General features: G+C 39.4%; 1 protein-coding gene across 1 annotated transcript in view; it reads left to right on the top strand.

The window, feature by feature from the left end:
• The window catches only part of RAB39A (RAB39A, member RAS oncogene family), a 31066-nt gene extending 16419 nt beyond the window's left edge, over positions 1 to 14647 (top strand). Inside the window, exon 2 of the mRNA XM_026006784.2 lies at positions 9940 to 14647. Coding sequence (XP_025862569.1) covers positions 9940 to 10366 — 427 coding nt within the window. The 3' untranslated portion in view covers positions 10367 to 14647. The remainder of the gene's footprint in view (positions 1 to 9939) is intronic.
• Positions 14648 to 16171: the final 1524 nt, after the last annotated feature.

Below are 16171 nucleotides of genomic sequence, written 5' to 3'. Positions count from 1 at the left end.
TCTCATTTGCTTGGCATTTGCATGCTACTTGGGCACAGTCTGACAGTATAAACTTACTCAGTTGTTGATGTATTCCTTACAAATATCCGTAGGACTCATCGTGCCTGGTTCTGTGTTAGACACTAGGGTTACAGCATTCCAGAAAAACTGACAACAATCATTGCATTCATGGAGTTCGTTATATAATGAGGGGAGTCAGGCTAGAACCAAATATACTAGAAAAACAATCTAGGAGATCAGTGTTGAGTGCTGTGGAGTAAAATGGAAGATGAGAGGAGATGAGAGCATGCAAGGAGATGGAATGGCCTCGCTATCATCAAGTGATGATATGTCATAAAAGGAAAATAGAAGGTGGTCATGGGAATGGACTCACATTCAGAGAGAGGATATGGCCCGTTAGGTCTCATCGGTTATGTATATATAGCCTCTGCAGCCTCAGACTTCTATTTTATGCAAAGACCCTGGGATTGCACAAAGAAAAAGCACTTTAACCTTTGTATGTATGGAGAAAGGTGTCCGAGGTTAGGAGCTTCAAGCTTTGAAATCTCAGGGCAGAGAGAGGGGCTGTTAGAGTCACTAATAATAAACGAAGAGGAGAAACTTGTGTTTTTGCCTCTTGAAAGCAATCATAAGGACTTGGATCACAAGGCAAGTGAGGCAGGTAAATACAGCATCAACACAACGATGGTTCCCAGAAGGGCAGTAGCAATGTAATGTCATGGAGGGAAGCACTCGCCAGGCTGATGCATTCGTAGGCTGCTTGCTGCTGTCAGCCTTTGGCATCAAAGTACTTCTATCCTCTAAATGCCTATTTTACAGCTGGCAAAGCCACAAGAAGGGCATTTCCAGGATGGATCCATCATCTGGTTCTTTTTACCCAAGTAAGTCAGCAAGTGCTCTGTATTTTGTTGCTTTTTTAAAACGCCTGTGGACATCCACCACAACTCATATTAATAGCATGTACGATTTAGATAGTCTTGCCACTTTCAGATAAAATTTTATAATAAGTAAATAGAACATAAATAATCGTGTGCACTCCAAGACCTGTGGACTTTTGTTGTTGACAACAGCATCTTGTTTTCAGTTTCCTTCAGGAAACTAGATAACTGTTTGAGATACTTTACACTTTTTAGAATCTCAGTAATCCTGTCATTTGGGTCACAAAAATTCCAAATTCCCCAAGGCTAATCATTCACACCTGATTGCATTGCTCCTAGTTAAGGAATTCCTTGTAAATGTAAGTGAACCCTAGTACTCTCTATATCACTTGTCTACATATTATTTTAGGGAAAAAAATTAAGAGGAAAATTAACATAAATTAGTTGACCATTTTTCTTTCCTAAAGCAAAAATACTATAAGAACCGGCTTTGCAGATGATTAGTTAAAAGAAAATGTGGTATATACATACAATTGAATGATTATTCAGCCATAAAAAGGAAGGAAATGCTGTCACCTGCTACAACGTGGGTGAATCTTGAAGACATTATGCTAAGTGAAAGTAGATTGGTACATGGGGCGCCTGGGTGGCTCGGTTGGTGAAGCATCTGCCTTTGGCCCAGGTCATGATCTCAGGGTCCTGGGACAGAGCCCCGAATTGGGCTCCCTGCTCAGTGTGGAGCCTGCTTCTCCCTCTTCCCCTCCCTACTCCCTGTGCTTATACTCTCTGTGTCAAAAAATAAAATCTTAAAAAAGAAGATAGCCAGTTACTGAAGGCAAATACTATGTGATTCTATGGATGTGAGGTATCTAAAGTGATCAGACTCTGAGGATCAGAAAGAATAGTGGTTGCCAGGGGCTGGGAGCCAGGAGGAGGAAATGAGTTGCTGTTCACTGGGCATGAAGTTTCAGTCATGCAAGATGAAACAGTTCTAGAGATTTGGTATACAGCTTTGTGCTTACATTTTAAAAATTGTTAAGAGGTGATGGGGCACCTGGGTGGCTCAATCAGCCAAAAATCTGCCTTTGGCTCAGGTCATGATCCCAGGGTCCTGATTAGCCCCGGCTCTCTGGCTCTCTGCTCAGTGGCGAGTCTGCTTCTCCCTCTGCCCCTCCCCCTACTCATACACGTGCTTTCTCTCTCAAATAAATAAATAAGATCTTAAAAAAAAAATTAAGAGGTGGATCTCATGTGTTTTTACCAGAATAATTTCAAAAAAGAATGAGTTTTGGCCTCATGAAACTATGTTGAAGATTATAAAATATTTGTGTTTTATGTCCTCCTTCTCTTACAAAACATGGGGACTATTATCAGCCAGGTCTGTGGTTGCCAGCACCAAAACCAGCTTGAGGACCATAATCTAAAATTAATGTTTCTGGAAGCATGTCTGAGGCACAGAGCCTTGACCGGAAGCTAGAAAGACCAGGCTTGGAATGATTGAGAAGATCCCAGGAGCTCTGGGCAACAAGAACCACAGGAAGCCAGGATGGTCCTCATGATCTTGTTGCTCCCTTGCTGCCATTCGCCCACTGCCATAAGAAGCTCCAAATGACCAATTGGCAGTCTCAGCTAGTTCAGTAGAAGCATCACAGGGTTCTCTGGTGAAATCATTCCTCCCTTGGATAGTAAAACCTTCCCATCAGCAGAGTTCAGAGTCACAGGGATTAGGAGCAACAAAAAATTGTAGTGACTCATTAAGTGTAATTGTGAGAGGCACCATCACCCCACTTCCACCCTTTGTTTGCCAGACCACAGCATCTGTTTATGAGGAAACCACCTCCTACTCTAGCCCTCACTTGTTTAAAACACGTGCAGCCTGAATCATGCCAAAATCTTACAAGGTATTTTCTCCTGGATGGCGTCAGCCCACTTCCCCGTCTCTGCCTCTGCTAAATGAAATCTTTGGTCTGCAGCAAAGTGTGGGATATCACATCTGTATATAAGGGATTCCATAAGTCCATGGATGGTGGTACAGCATGTTTTCAGTCCAGATTAAATGTGTGTTACAGTGTCCCCTCCATGATGGTCCCCCCCCCCCCCCCAGAGAAAGATACCACATCTCAAGTGTCAGCAGCTGCTGGAAAACCAACTTGAACAGTGACAGGGAAGAGAAAGTCTTGTTGAGCCCAATCACAGCCTCCATCTCTCTGCCATGATCACTTTGAGTCCAAACTGGGGTAAAAATACAGACCAATAATTACACCAGGATATTTTGTTTCACCAGTTACTAGGAACTCCTCCACAGAGGGGAGGGAGTTCGGGGTGAATAGTCACATAGAATACAAATATTCACATGTCCTAGACACATCAGCATACATCTCCCCAGACCTCCTTATCAGTCCTCCAATCTTGCTTTCTCCACTGTGCCAAACCCTTGGCCTCTGCTCATGAATTGGTGTGGATCCTTACCTACATCTTTCCATCTCTCTCTCTGGAAAAAGTACAAGAAGTCCACAGGTGGGAGGGGCTCTCTTTTGCACTAACCTTCAAGTTCACTATTGAGTGGGGCTGACCAATGCCAGTGTGCTATGCAGAACCATCTGTAGGGTTTTTTTTCCTCTTTAGTTATAGGGAAATCCACATAGGGCCACAGGTTGAGAGGGTCCTGCAAAAGTAGGCTTTCTGAGTGTGTGAGCCTTGTTAGTGTGGGTCCCCTCAGGTTCCACTCCCATCTTGCTTATGTTTATGACTTACACTTATTGACAAAGTTCCAGCTGGGTCAAACAGAAAACACCTAACTCTTGATCACCCCTCAGATTACACAGTCACTGGTGTTCCAGGCATTTAGTCTCTATCAAAGCCAGGTTGTAAGCCAAGAACTTTCTCAAAAGCATAGTAGCTCTTGACAAAGAGCATACCTTTATTCCAAATGCCACTCCTACCTTTATTCCAAAATGCCACTCCTGTGATTGTCCAGTGGAACCTTCTCCAGGCTTGACAGAGCATCCCAGTACTGCTATAGGTACTTCTGGAAGGCACCATTAGATCTGATGGACCATGAGCCAAGTAGCAAAGCTGCTTGCATTGTAGCTTGGACCAGTACGGGGGTTTCTCTTGCTTTCAGCACTATTAGAGCTGGTAGCCTTTTGGGTCTCCTATTTAATGGATCAGAGAAGTAAATTCAAACATTATACAAGTGTCCTCCACAATCCAAAAAGGCCCATTAAGTATTATGCTTTCTTCTTCTTGGTGGGGGACATAAGATACAACAGCTTGTCTTTGGGGAGGTTTTAATAGCATACCTCGGATTAAGGGATCCCCTCCCCCAAGAAACTTCACAGATTACTATTATATTTTCATGGGATATATATTTAGGGTATATATATTTATTTATATTTATGTTTAATTTATCCATTCTTCTCTAGCCACTAACATGCTCATCACATCTCAGTGACCTTGGTGTGAGAATATAACACACTGCTAATAGATCTTAATATTGGGCACCTTTCTTTTTTTGCACTGCTAGTATCTGTTTCCTCAAACTTCCTCACTCTCTCTGCCATTTATCCCCTTTCCCCAATGGCTGTGTTCATGGTTTTACCAAATCAACCACTTATTCCCTAAGACTGTACTGAGTGCCCACGATGTGCCAGGCACTTAAGAATCACTGCATATTCAGTAGTGAGCATAGACATGGCACCTGCCTGCCTTTCGCAATTAACAAACCAATATCCTGAATTCAGAAAGTGGAAAGAGGTGGAGAAGGATGGTACGCAAGAGTACTAACCTTGAACACAGTTAATTCTGCCCACCAGCCTGAGAAACAGATTTTAACCAAATGGCCACCATTTTTCCTTCAATGGAGGTGTCCAATAAGAGGAGTAAAGTGTTCCTCCAGTTCTCTTTCATGAGGAGAAAAAGGTTGAAACGGAAATCCTATTTCGTCCTATGGTAGAAGTCTAAGTGTGAGGGAAGAGGGAGAAGAGTTTCTCCTGCTAAGAGCAGTATTCCTTGGCAGTGTGGAGTGTCTACTTGGGATTGGTTATAATTAATTCATAGGGGCACCAGCCTACCTGGTTGAGTGATTTTCCCCAGAAACATTCAGCAGCATGCTGGACTGATCCAGAGATACAGATGAGTATAGCAGTGGGGGAAGAGCTTGGGAATGTAGATGTTTCCAAGAAAACAATTATAGTGATATCTCCTAGAACTACGGTATGGATGGAGGTAAAAATAGGAGGGTATTAATGGATAGAAAGTAGTAGAATTACTCAGTGGATTACAAATCTGGATAAAATTTAAAAATTATCACTAAAAATATGCTGCAGGCTATGAGATTTTGATCAAAAAGTAGTATGTAAATTTCCAGTTTGGGAAGTAGTGAATTTCTGATGATGAAAAGAAAGTAGATGAGAAAAGCAGAATGAAGAGGATAGTTCATTAGAAACAAAAAAAATCAAGTAACAGAAATGACACCAGACAGCCCATCCAAATGGATGTTGAAATCAGTGAGCAGAATGACAGGAATTGAGATGGAAAGAAAAACAAAGTGCTGAAGTCTTCAGCTTATAGAGGATGACCCAGCAGTTAGCGAATGACAACAGATGATCTGGCCAGAAGGCATAAGCCTCAAAGGAGCAGGGAAGTTTTTGGTTTTTGTTTTTACAACAGGGGTTGGAGGAGAATTATCTGGAATGGGCACTGGGGAAAGCAGAAACCACCTCCTCCTGGTCCTATAGAATGAGCAATTTGAGCATGTTGAGGAGTCTGTTCTGTGAAAATGGGGGAGGGGTTGCTAATAGTGTAGCTTTCAAGGTGTAAAAGAAGCAGTAGGTTTCTTTTATACTCAAAACTAGATTGGGGTGCCAGCTGGCTCAGTCAGGAGAGTGTGCAACTCTTGATCTCCGGGTTGTGACTTTGAGCCCTTCGTTAAGTGCAGAGATTAGTCAAAAATAAAATCTCTGAAAAAACAAAACCAGATCTTTCACTTGGGAGGAACAAGGATCTACTAAGAGCTTGTATCCCTGAAACTGTCTGCCATGATTCATCTTCCCCATTTTACCAGTGTCATGTTGGATGTAGGGGGTGCTGGGTCCCCTTTCCAGTCATGCCACAGAGTAGCTTCATAACTCTCAATTTTCCCATAACACTCCTGAGACCAGATTGGAATCCATTCATTTATTTCTCTCTCCTTTCCTTCTCTTCCCTCCTTCCTTCCATTTCTCCCTCCCCTAATTTTTCCCCCTTCTTAAAAATCATCCATTCATTCAGTGAGACTTTCAAAGCCCAAAAGGAAATAGGTAAGGTAATTTGCAGCAAGATGTTGTTGCTTATAAAGAATTGTTACTGGGACGCCTAGGTGGCTCAGCGGTTGAGCGTCTACCTTCGGCCCAAGGAGTGATCCTGGAGTCCCAGGATCGAGTCCCACATCAGGCTTCCTGCATGGAGCCTGCTTCTCTCTCTGCCTATGTTTCTGCCTGTGTGTGTGTGTGTGCGCGTGCGCACACACATCTTGGGAAAAAAAAAAAAGAATTGTTACTCATCATCAACTCTGGATTTTTTTTAAATTTAAATAAAATTTTTAAGATTTTATTTATTTACTCATGAGAGACAGAGAGAGGCAGAGATACAGGCAGAGGGAGAGGCAGGCTCCATACAGGGAGCCCAATGTGGGACTCGATCCCGGGTCTCCAGGATCATGCCCTAGGCTGAAGGTGGCGCTAAACTGCTGAGTCACCCAGGCTGCCCAACTCTGGAATTCCTTATAGGGAAGCTGACCTACATAGTTCTTTCAGGATCTGTACCCTACTTCTTCTGATACTTCCAAGAACTCCTAGAGACCTAAGCGTGACCCAAAAGAGCAGGCCCGGAAAAAGCTAAATGTTCCTTACCCCCTTCTAGAAGACCTAACTCTCACATTCTAGTTTTCAGGCTGTAGGCTTGTCTCTTCCCCTGAATAATTGACAGCAGGGATGCCCAATTATTTTAGGGAAAACCTACCCCCTGGGACAACTATATCTGAATGGGAAGGCTAACGTATCAGAATTCTAAACCTCTTATCCATACCCACATATAGAAACTGAAGATCAAGTTATTATGTAGAAAATGACGGATGTCATATTGAGACCTTTTATTCCAGCTAATCAATTATTAATAAGGGCTGTTTTAGAGTGTACATGGCATATACTTTGCTGTAATTTTGTTCTATAGAATTTGCCAACTGTATTCCAAATATGTTTGCAAAATTAGATATAAAGGGCTAGAAAACATGCCATTCTCTACAGTGTGAGATATGGCTCTGCCTAATATACAAGCGTTTCAGCATTGAGTTTTCAACCACAAAAGCATGTTTTTGTAAATTAAACTCATGGTAGATTAAATAGGAGGGGGAATCAAAGTAATGCAGGCTTGGTGCTGAGTAAATTAAAGCTTTCAGTCTAGTAACAGCCTTAATGTCGTTTCTCTTACAGCACTGCACATCTGCCTGAATTCACACATGTCAAGATAAGTAGCAAAACAATAACAAATTATCCCTCAATGTTTTTTAAAGCAACTTAAATGAACCCCATTATTTGAAGCCTGTGAAAGATAGTGGGAGATTTTTCTTACTAACAGTGGCTATGTAATCCAGTAGTCCTTGAGAAAACATTCCTAAAATAGTCACTTGAGGGCAGCCCGGGTGGCTCTGCAGTTTAGCGCCACCTTTGGCCCAGGGTGTGATCCTGGAGTTCTGGAATCGAGTCCCACGTCACGCTCTCTGCATGGAGCCTGCTTCTCCCTCTACTTGTGTCTCTGCCTCTCTTTCTCTCTGTGTCTCTTATGAATAAATAAATAAAATCTTTAAAAAAAATAGTCACTTGACAGTCTCTACTAAGAATTCTCAGGAGAGGGCGCCTGGGTGGCCCAGTCTTTTAAGCGTCCCATTCTTGGTTTCAGCTCAGGTCATGATCTCAGGCTCATGATATGGAGGCCTGTATCAGGGGAGTCTTCTGTGGATTCTCTCCATCAGCCCCTGTCCCTGTGTTCCCTCTCTCTCTCTCTAAAATAAATCTTTAAAACAAATTCTGAGGAGAAGCAGGGAAGCAAATGAAAGGGAAAGAAAAAAGAGGTCAAATACTTTCTTCCCACACCCACAACAAATGGTGCTTGTGATTTCAAGAGGAAGGATAATGAAGGAATGCAACAGGTGGAGAGAGTACCAGGCCTTCCACAAAGATCTTGGGTGGTCAAATGAGTTTACTTAATGATCATCTCAATGCTCAAGATCATTGACAACTTAGAAACAGACATTTGCAATCTCTGCCTCGTACAACATTTAGCACTTTCCCTCTCCAATAAGACTAATCAATCCAATATAACAAATACTAAGCAACATATATCATTTCCCAGGTAATATGATTGTCAGATACCTAGAGGAAAAATGACCCTCAAGGAGTCTTGAATTGAATGGGAGACATACCAACCGGTCCAATCAGCACATTGTGAAAATGGATATAATCATAATGGCAGTATGCCAAAGGCTCAATGGAGTTATAACAGGATTTCCTAAGAGGACAAAAGGTCAGTGGCAGGGAAAGCTTCTCTATACATGATTTTTTAAAAGATTTATTTATTTATTCATGAAAGACACAGAGAGAGATGCAGAGACACAGGCAGAGGCTGAAGCAGGCTTTTCACGGGGAACCCGATGTGGGACTCAATCCTGGATCCTGGGATCACACTCTGAGCTGAAGGCAAACGCTCAACTGCTGAGCCACCCAGGCATCCCTATACATGATTTTTGAACTGATTCTTGAAGGAGAAATAGGAGGGTAGAAGACATTCTGGGTAGAAAAAATAATGCATGTAAAGGCAAGAAATACAGAACAGTGTAGCCTTACCACCTTGCCTCATGATTCAGTCAGGAAATAGCACATGTGAAGGGTTAACTGAAAGTTTAGCAAAGTGACTATTTCTAGAAATGTGGGCAAGGTGAACAGCATCAATCAAGGATGGTGAGGCATTCAAAGTTAGCCACAGTGAGAAGCCATCTACCACCTGACCAACAGAGGGAAGAGAATGAGATTACCTGAACCTGGTGGAACCCATTAGAAAGGTGCTATTCAAGGGGAACCACAACCAGAAGCAGGAACATAGCTGCTGTGAAGCCAAGAGTGGAGATGGAGAGGAGGGTACGTAGCTGGACCTCTTTGCTACCCAGCTGGTGCTCCCATTGGCTGAACCTCACTGCAAGCCCAAGGGCGAGGGAGTTTGGGAAAGCTTTGAGGCCCAGAGAAGAGCAGAGACTAGATCTAGAGGGACAGATGGAATCCCTAGCACACCTCAGATTCACACTCCATGTGCCAACAATTTCCTGTTTCTTGAAGAGGTATCACACAGGACTGTAGCTGTGACTCACATTATAACAGGTGCACCCTCGTTTCTTCTTCAATGGATAGAGAGGGGCTTCTTGCATTAAATAACAGGAAGAGAGATTTTTAAGATCTGGTTGGCTGGACAACCTCTGCCCTTTACCATATCTTTCTATATTCCTATTTTTAATCACAGTAATGTAATAATTACTCAAGCAGATAGTTGAAAATAAAAACAGTCCTAAGTGCAAGATAACATACCACTTAAGTTCTTTTTGTCTATCTAAAAATAACTACACTTTAAATGTTCTGTCAGTGGATGAAACTGGCTTGCCTATTAGTTTCAGAATATTTTTGTCCACTTAAGACACTTCATATTTGGAGTGCCCCGATGGCTCGGTCACTCAGTGAAGCATCTGCCTTTGGCTAGGGTCTTGATCCCAGCCAGGGTCCTGAGATTGAGCCCCGAGCTGGGCTCCCTGCTCAGAGGTGAGTCTGCTTCTCCCTCTCCCTCTGCCTCTCTCCCTGCTCTTGCTCGCTTGCTCTCTCCTCTCAAATAAATAAAATCTTTTTTAAAAAGACACATCATATTTGATTTATAAATTCTGGTCCAGGTTACCTTCAAATTTTATTATGGTGCTACATTGTTTGAAAGAGGAGAAGCAGAAAAATTTGTCCCTTTACAACCTGTTTTTCTATTTCTTTTTCAGATCAATAACTCGATCTTATTACCGCAACTCAGTTGGTGGATTTTTAGTATTTGACATTACCAACCGACGATCTTTCGAACACGTGAAAGATTGGCTAGAAGAAGCAAAAATGCACGTTCAGCCATTTCGGATTGTATTTCTGCTGGTGGGACATAAGTGTGACTTGGCTTCGCGACGTCAGGTTACGAGAGAAGAAGCCGAAAAACTGTCGGCAGACTGCGGTATGAAGTATATAGAAACCTCTGCAAAAGATGCCACAAATGTTGAGGAATCCTTTACGATCTTGACAAGAGACATATATGAACTTATTAAGAGGGGGGAAATTTGTATTCAGGATGGCTGGGAAGGAGTTAAAAGTGGTTTTGTTCCGAATACTGTGCATTCTTCTGAGGAAGCAGTAAAGCCCAGGAAAGAGTGTTTCTGCTGACTTCACACAGGCCACAGAACTAACGTGAACAGATTGGGCGTCATCTCAGGATAAATACCAACATTAACTTCATTCAGAGTGATGCAATGAAAGCATTTAAGCAACAGTTACAAACCCATGCTAACGCTTTTTAGTAAGTGTTTAATTCAGAGCACTCTGCTCTCTTGCCACACTACCAGATTGGGTATTTTGCTAAATTATCGGGCAGAGCAGACAACTTTTTCTTGAAACTGGAGTGTCTACATACAGAATTACTCCCATTCTCTCTTTGTTAGCATATAGCTGACCTTAATGTCCACATATTTCAATATTACTCATTTTTCTTGACAGTTTGAAATGGGTTTTTTGTGCATATATAGTCTGATCGAAAACATTTGATCAGGAATTATATTCTCATGAGTTACTTTGTTAATACTGAATAGTAAAGTGGATTTAAAAGTGCATAGTTCGCTTTCAAAGTAAACAATCTCAGAGGTCTCATCAACTAGGACTAAGTAACAACTCCTGCTTAAGGTACCATTGCTTTTAACCAGTCTTCGAAATATTTATGCTCCCTTAATTTGCCTGAACATAAGGAAATAAGTTTTATACTCATTTTTGTTCTCTGACTTATTGCTCTTGATAATTTTATGTTTTGTAAAAATATCTAAGGATCCAAGCAAAATATTTTATTGCAAATATTTATAAAAATAAAAATGAAAGACCATTCATCAGCAAATGTTTTGATGTTATACTATATTGTCCTTATTTAGACAAGAAAAACAAGTTTATTTATATGCCAACATTTTCAAAGAAAGTAAATGCAATTTACCTTGAACTATTGTCAAAATTATCAGTATAGGTAAATATGGAATGTTTTTAGTATTTGCTTTTTTGTCCAAGTAAGTTACTTAATTTTCCCGTTTCTGGTACAAGAAAAGTATAGGAAAGACTTTTCTGGACAAGGAAGATTGGGTACATGTTTGATATATTTAGCATTCAAATTATATTTCAATAAAATTAAAGATAGAATAATAATAATGAGTTAAGGCCATAAAATGACTTCTGAGTTTTATAATTTTTATCTTATTGATTAAATTCTCCTCCTGGAAGGAACATTTTGATCACAAACTCAAGTATTTATAACATACATTTTTGTTGTTAACCATTCCTAATCACAAAGGGGCACCAAATGCAGCCCCCTTTTTAGAATCATGCGTTTTACTGTTAAAATAGGAGCTCCATTTGTTTGGAAAACAGTGATAATGGTAGAAAGAATATTTAACTAGAAATCAAAAAATCTGTGTCCTAAGCTTGCCTCTGCTGTACCATTTGAACATGAGCGAGTCACTTAACCTCACTAAGCATCATGTGTATCAGTGCTCTTAATTGTAAAACTTATTTTGAGAATCAAGTGGATATGTGAAAAAGCTTCGTAAATAGAGAAAGCATTATGCAAATATAAGCATGATATCAGCTGCTCATGGGCATCCTATTACATTTACAATGGATGAGAATTTTGTTTTCCTGTGGTCTTTCTCTTCATCCCCACATTCTGCAGAGAGACCAGAAGAATGTGCATGCTTTCATGAACCTTGGGGATCATTCCATTTCATGTGTGCCCTCTGCCCTCTTGCCCTGAAGCCCCCACCCCCACCCCATCCTCCAAGGTGGAAATGATAGGGAAAGAAATCCCAGGAGACTTGATTCAATCAGAAGTCCTGTTTGAATGTGGGTTTTGTGCATCTTTGAAGTGGATATTTAATTATATTTTAAATACTTGAACATTTTCTCGGTTCATGGAAGTATTTTTAATAGCACTTATGGAGAGAATATAAATTATAACATCACTGTAAGATTTTGAAGTTATATTGTCACCATTTTCTTGATATCTTTGTATTAATTCCATTCAAGTGAGGTTCAAACTGTAACTGATCAGATAAGAATTGCTGTCCCCCAAAAATGTGAAGTCATCTATTTTTACTGCTACAATTTTAAATCTTATATTACAATTTTCCATCGGTCCAAAATGGCACCAACTCAAAAACTGAGTAGCTAACAATTTAAAGTACAGTCACCTGTGCCTACTTGTTTATTAAACAGCTAAAATATAAAATAAGATTTAATTTTCAGTGGACACCCTTTATAATACTATCGTTGGGGTCAGACTAATATTGGGGCTAAAGGGTATGATTTGTTCCAAGATTTAGAATAGAACTAAAAGGTCAGAAGAAACAAATGGGGGCAGCCCGGGTGGCTCAGCAGTTTAGCGCCACCTTCACCCCAGGGTGTGATCCTGGAGTCCAGGGATTGAGTCCCATATCAGGCTCCCTACATAGAGCCTGCTTCTCCCTCTGCCTATGTTTCTGCCTCTCTCTCTCTGTGTTTCTCGTGAATAAATAAAATCTTTTTTAAAAAAGAAGAAGAAACAAATGGAAATGCAAGGCCCCCAAAAGTGGATACTTCCCCAAGATCACACAAAAGCAGAAGTCTAGTTGGGGCACTTTCCATTACTGTGCTATGTCAAGGGTGTGGGTATGCACGCGTGTGTGTATGGCGGGGCGGGGGCGGGGGTAAAGCAGGGGAGGGGGGAAGCAAAGAGAAAATATGATCTAGCTGAATCCACAAAATACTAAAACTGGGCCATAGCATTTTGAGGTTATAGAAGAATTGTTTGTGGTGCAACAATACTAAAATGAATAACTGCAAGATCTGAGTTCCTACACAAGATTGCCAAACATCTGTATAACCTTAGCTAGATATTTTTATCCATATATATATCCATATATATATAAAATAACTGACCTATTTTCTTACACATAATTACGGAGAATGTGGATAATGATGCCAAAACAGTGAAAATATTTGCTCCAGGCAAAACATTTGACTAAGTGTCTTAGAAGTCAGGTATAGTTGAATCAGATATAATTAAAATTATTTAATTTAAAAAGTACTTAATTTAAATTTAAGTCTATTTGAATTTAAAATACAAAATTAATGGATGATGTAGCTAATTACTACATATTTTAAATAAACATTGATAAACATGAAATAAAACATCTATCTGATCATATAACACACTTGTCCCTGACAAATACTTCTCATCTTGAGTTGCTTTAACGCTTTCAGCGCATGTGGTAATTTTAATTAATGGCAAGCCTAAGCCAAAATGATTTTGTAAACAGAATGCTTTTAAATGTGGCCTTTATATACATAATAGTAGCAAACAAGATTTCTCTGAGAGTTTATGCTAGGTTTCCAAAAACCTCAAAGTACTCCATGATTTTTTTTTTTAGTGGCAACCAAAGCAGCCTTTATTATTATGAAGATAACTTTGCCAATCTATTTATCCAACTTTACAGTGTTCAAAAACTGAATCTATGGATTAATAAAATCCTTTTGAGTGCTTTTAATTTTATATTGCCTTTGGTTCAATCAAGTACAAAGCTTCCATTGACTTCAAAGAGTGCACTGTATTTGAATAATTTCCTTAGGTCTGACAGTGACAAGGATTTGAAAGACTAAAGACCCATTTCGTAAGCTAATTCATTTTTTCCTCAGTAACTGCCTGGAGATATTCAGTCGGAAATGCAAAGGAAACTTGTAATCTTTAAGAAGAAAAAAAGGACAGAAAGACTATAAAAGCTTTCAGGTTAGATCCTTTGTATTTTAAAATCGAATACATTCCACAGCTGATAAATAGCCATCTCTGCTTCAAAACCTTTCTGAAATCCCAATGTTTTCACTAAACTTTCTGAATGACAATCTTTACCTGATCTTAAAATAATTAATAAACTATTCTCCCCAACTTGGATGAACTGCTGCATGACTTGGTATTTCTATGATCCTAATTACTGATGAAGGTAGACACATGAGTGTTGAGCTGTGACAATCTATACCAATCATTACAGATTCTAGTTCACTTACTACACATAATCATGATATAGAATAAATGAAGAGAAGAAAATTTAAAGATTATATTTTAAATTAGTGCTCCTTGTTGTTCTATCTCTGGAAAAAAAATTGTCTTTTTTTTTTTTAAATAGTGCCTAAAACATTGTTTTATCGATGTGCTCTTCGGTGACTGGTAATTAATGGTTATTATGTTGAATTAATCCTATTAAATGTGGATTCCATATTCATGGTTTTGATTTCTACCTTCCATAGAGAAACAAACGTGCTTTGCTACAATCATTTTTTTTAGAATGACAGCCAACGAAAGAAAGGTATGATATACATTTTTTTGAAGTATGTTATTAGTGTTATTTGATTTTAAATAATGAATAAAGAGAATGAGAACTATGGTTGTCACAGGATTGTTACATTATCCATCTTCAGTGAACCATCTTTAGTGGTGTTTTCAAAACAGAATTGGCTATTTAACTGCAATTAAATGTCTGTGTGTGTGTTTACAAATGAAATGAAAGTAAGAATCAGATCTAAAATCCCATATATATTACATAATACCCTGGTGAAGTGGGGCTGAACCCCATAATCAAACATTTATATATGTGCAGAAAAATTATGAACATTTACACTAAAAATGTCTATAACAAACATTTATATATGTGCAGAAAAATTATGAACATTTACACTAAAAATGTCTATAAATAACCCATCATCAGCTGAGGTCAGAGCTTTTTGAGTTTAAGAATTATGAAAAAGAATCATGGTCTTTTATTATGCCTTAACAGATAATACAGAATTTGTGACCTTTTTCTAATTGAGTTTGCCTTTGTCATGCTTTGGTCTTCCACACAGCAAGAGCTTATTAAATTTTGAATTGATATGTTTAATCACACAGAAAAAAATTTCATAGCTTCTGCACATATAACTAGTTACACATGTAAAATATTTGCAACACTTGGCACATAGTAAGCACTCAATAAATGTCATCTTTTATTTTTGTTTTTAATAGTATTCTTATAACCACCGAATTGCCAAGAAGCCAGTTTTAATCTCCAGGGTGTGCCAGCAACTGATTGTTGATAATGGCAGTCTTATAGATCATAAGGGTCATGACTCTTTGAAATGGTCTGAATCTTAGAATCAGGGGAGAATGCTTTAGCAGGACAAACAGAAGATGATAGAGTTCTTGGGGATGGCTGGCATTCACCAATGCATCTGACCAAATGGACAGGTGCTCAGAAGAGTGCAGCCATTGTGTTTTCACAGCTATGCTAGACACAATCATCACCAGAACAGTTTAGTGCATGTGCACAGTGTGATAAGGACCGTGGGTCAAAGGATTGGGCTTCTTATGTGTGAAATGGCTATCAATCGGTAGCATTGTTTTTTAAAAGACGTTTGGGAAGTAGCTTTATTGACATAGAATTCACATATGGCACCATTCACCCATTTCAGATCTATCATTAGATGGTTTTTCAGATACTGCAAGTTATGCAACCATCACCACAAACCACTTTTAGAGTATTTTTGTTACCTCAAAAAGAAATCCCCATACCTTCAGCTATCACTCCTAACACCTCTCCCACCTCATACCACCTGAGTTTTAAATAATCACTAAATCTACTTTGTGTCTCTATTTGCCTATACTGGACATTTTATAAAATTGTAATCAAATAATATGTGGTCTTTTGTGACAATATGTGGTCTTTTGTGACTGGCTTCCCTAAGTTGGCATGTTTTTAAGGTACTACCATTATTTATTTTTTTTATTTTTTTAGTAAGCTCTATGCCCGACATGGGGCTTGAATCCATGACTCTGAGATCAAGAATTGCATGTTCTTCTTACTGACCCAGCCAGACACCCCAATACCATTATTTGAATAAAAGAATCCCCACTATGTAAAAAATACTAGCTCA

This window comes from Vulpes vulpes, chromosome 12 (genome assembly GCF_048418805.1).
Source record: "Vulpes vulpes isolate BD-2025 chromosome 12, VulVul3, whole genome shotgun sequence".
Lineage (NCBI taxonomy): Eukaryota > Metazoa > Chordata > Mammalia > Carnivora > Canidae > Vulpes > Vulpes vulpes.
Note: the sequence above shows the minus strand (reverse complement) of the source record. Positions and strands in the feature narration are given on the sequence as shown.